We start from the raw sequence: 3,466 nt of genomic DNA on the forward strand, positions 1-3,466 counted from the left end.
CAATCTTTGAATGCTGAAAAAGCACAGTGTATCCAGGAAACACATTATATGCTGCGATAAATGCACTGCCCAAGTGTCCCCTCTCCCCACTGCCTTTCAGCAGCATGCAACAGCAAACAGGTCGTCAGGGGAGGCCGAGATGATTAACATTTTCTACAATGTTGACAAAGCACTTTAAGCACAAGTTTGTTTGTTTGTTTGTTTGTTAATAATTTAGAAATGAATATTGTCTGTATGAATATTGTCCCCCCCCCTCAAAGAAAGTGCACATGTAAAACTGCGGTGTTAAGCGATGCGGTTGAAAAATTTGAGTGCGCCTAACTTTTGTGCTGGTACGCCTAAATTTTTAAAGTTAGGCGTTCCGGTGCGCCCATGTCAAAAAGTTAGTCTAGAGCCCTGCAATTGATTTTAGAATTCGTTTTAAAACTCTTGTTTTAACATACAGAGCACTAAACGACCGGGCCCCAGATTATTTATCCAAGCTTCTTACAAAAGACACTGCTGCTCGCCGTCTCCGCTCACAGAGTTTGAAGATGAGAGGGGACAGAGCCTTTCAGGCTGTGGAACAGTTTACCACCACAGCTCCGTTTGGTTGACTCTGTGGAATCCTTTAAAAGGCGGTTAAAAACTTTACTGTTTAAACAAGCTTTCTGTTGATCAATGCTTTGTAGGTTTTTTTTCTTCAAATAATTTTATTTACATTGAAGCTTTTATATTGTGTATATTGTCTGTTTTGTTACTTAACATTCTGTTTATTTTAATCTTTGTTTACAACGCTTTGTGACTGCCTGTCTATGTAAAGCGCTTAATAAATAAACTTTACTTACTTACTGAAATTGCAATTATAATAAAATAAAATGTTTATTTATGTTTGTGAACTGCATTAAATAATGAAATCATAGATTCTGGCTATAAAGGGGGTCTTTTATGCTGTGTGTAGGTGTGCAGTTTGCTGCGTAGCTCTGTGCAGGATTTGGATTCGGCTCCTCAGTGGCTCAAGCAGAGGTGTGAGGGTCTGTGCAGCGGCGGACGCCCACCGGGTGTCTCTCTGTATCTGTGTCACGGTGCCCTTGCTATGCTGAGCTGGAAGGCTGCCCTACCAGGACCACAGTGGGAACAGCTGCTGCTGCTGGTCCCAAACACACTGCTGGATCTAGATGTTAGGTAGCTCTGCTCTGATACCCAATTTCTATTCTGAATATTTTTCCAGATTCTGATGAAATGGAATGTGCTGGGATGCAGTTTACAACTTTTATTTTAAGTTTTGCTTTTGTTTTTTTTCCTTTCAATAGTATAAAGGAGTCGAGTACAGCCATGGTGGTGGCTCGGGTCCTGACTCTGTGGAGTGGGGCTGCCCTGGATTGCCTGCAGGGGCAGACACAGTTGTGTCCTCCCAGCCTCCAGCAGTCCCTGAGTGGAGGCTCTGAGCTACAGCGACACCTGCTGGAGCACATCTACTCCCACTGGGAGCATCCGCTGGATGGTGTCCGCCACCAAACCCGGTCCTTGTTCCGCAACCACCTCCTCATCCATCAGCACACCAGCCCGTCCGTCTCTGACCCCATCGAGGATCCATACATCACCGACCTGACTCATAATCTACTAGGGCTTGAGTGGCATATGAGGGGTAAGTTTGGCTCCTTAGGCTGCCTGGTGGAGCTCTATGGGGCAGGGTATCTGCTTAACATCCAGCCCCAATTGCCTTCATGTCTCCTGGGTTTGATGGGTGACCAGACCTTAGCTCCGTATGCCAGCGACCTACTGGAAAGGCTGTTTGTCAGCCACAAGGCACAGCTGACGAGAGAGGCTGGTGCAGCAGCGGGAGAGGCGGAGGCTTGGATGGAGTGCTGGCACCAGACGTGGGTAACTCCTCTGCTGCATGTGTTGTGCCAATCCAGGCTGGACCAAACAACGTACATCCTGGACTACTTCCTCCCCAAGCTGCTACGCTGTAGCCCCTCCAGTCTGGCACACATGGTGCAGGCCCTGCAGGACATGGCACCCACAGGTAAAGACTTGCATGTCCTTTACATCTGCAGCTGTTTTCACTCAACCCTTATTCCTCAAATGCATATTAATGTCTCTCAGCTTGACAAACTGTTATGAATGCAGTCAAAGAGTATATTCTATTGCAGTCCCAAATAATAAGCCATAATATTATTCTGCTATTTTGCTGTTCTTATTAGGTTCTGCTGGCAGCAGAGGAGCTCTAGGCGCTCTGATGACGTGCCTACGGGCAGCCAGGGCCCAGGGAGTCATACCGTCCACAGAGGGTGGTCTGTGGGGAGGACTAGTGCCGCTGTCCCTGCTCCAACAAGCTCTGATACACAAACATGATCAGGTAAGTCTGTCTGTGTCCTCAAAGCAGATGCAAGTGTTGCAAGTGTTCTTATGCATTCATCTCTCACTGTTCAGGTGAGGATGGATGCTTTGGGCTTGGTGTGTGAGAGCCACCGCAGCACAGAGGTTCTGACCTCACAGGAAATGGACCTGATCCGCCACTTCCTCCTGCCCAACCTCAACAGCCAGTCACCAGGCATCAGACAGCAAACAGTCAGCCTGCTAAAGAAGGTTAGCAGCCTTACACCCGAGGCTGTCTTTAATGTTTGGAAATGTTTTTGCTGAGCAGAGCAGGCTGTGGATTTACGTGGAGGAAAACATTGAAATCGGCACTTAATGAAACTTTGAATGTTCTGCTACACAGCTGCTCTGCAGGGTGAAGGACAGCACTCAGCTGCTGCAGAAGAGACTGAGCCAGAAGAGAGACCAGGAGGAGGGAGACACAGACCAACACACTCTACGTCAGTACAAGGTAAACCACACTCTCAGTTGTTTTTTGTTTTTTTTTCCAATAGTGTTGATATTTTTGTCTGATGAATTTATTTGTCTTGTTGCAGGCGTTCCTGTGCTGGCTGTGTGAAAGGCTGCTGGAAGTTTTGCTCCCTGGAGCCTCTTTTTCTAAATGCCTCATGTCTCTGCATCTGCTGGGTCTGCTGGGTCAGCTCTTTAGCTTCAGCACTGGTACATCAGCTGCTCGCTAGTCACCGTTTTGACTAAATTGCTCACTACACTGAACTAAAACTTCACTGATGTGTAAATATGCTGTATTAGACTCCAAGGATTACATGCATGTTAATCAGGATTTGAGGCCTTATTTCAAGATCCCAAATAGTGTAGCTTTGCATGATTCAGAGTTCAAAATAATCCATATTATTCTAACTGGGCCTTGGTACAGCTTCTCTGTTCATCTGAAACCAGCTGTTTTAACTCCTCTCCCTCTAACTGAGCCGCCTTTGTAGACAGAAACACAAAGAAAGTTAGTGCTGTGCTTAGAGCTGAGAGGAGCGTATAGGACGGGGGTTGGCAACCCTGGGCACTCGTGCCACAGCTGGCACCCGAAGGGTTAACTGATGGCACGACACGCAGTGAATTAATCTGAAAGGTGCATTAAAAAATAAATGGCCGG

General features: G+C 46.7%; 1 protein-coding gene across 1 annotated transcript in view; it reads left to right on the plus strand.

The window, feature by feature from the left end:
- The window catches only part of thada (THADA armadillo repeat containing), a 48,471-nt gene that overhangs the window by 4,895 nt on the left and 40,110 nt on the right, over positions 1-3,466 (plus strand). Inside the window, exons 9-14 of the mRNA XM_013911371.1 lie at positions 941-1,164; positions 1,293-2,008; positions 2,187-2,341; positions 2,416-2,571; positions 2,705-2,812; positions 2,898-3,021. Of these exons, the coding sequence (XP_013766825.1) occupies positions 941-1,164; positions 1,293-2,008; positions 2,187-2,341; positions 2,416-2,571; positions 2,705-2,812; positions 2,898-3,021 (1,483 nt within the window). The remainder of the gene's footprint in view (positions 1-940; positions 1,165-1,292; positions 2,009-2,186; positions 2,342-2,415; positions 2,572-2,704; positions 2,813-2,897; positions 3,022-3,466) is intronic.

This window comes from Pundamilia nyererei, unplaced genomic scaffold (assembly GCF_000239375.1).
Source record: "Pundamilia nyererei isolate P.nyererei 1_Seehausen unplaced genomic scaffold, PunNye1.0 scaffold00062, whole genome shotgun sequence".
Lineage (NCBI taxonomy): Eukaryota > Metazoa > Chordata > Actinopteri > Cichliformes > Cichlidae > Pundamilia > Pundamilia nyererei.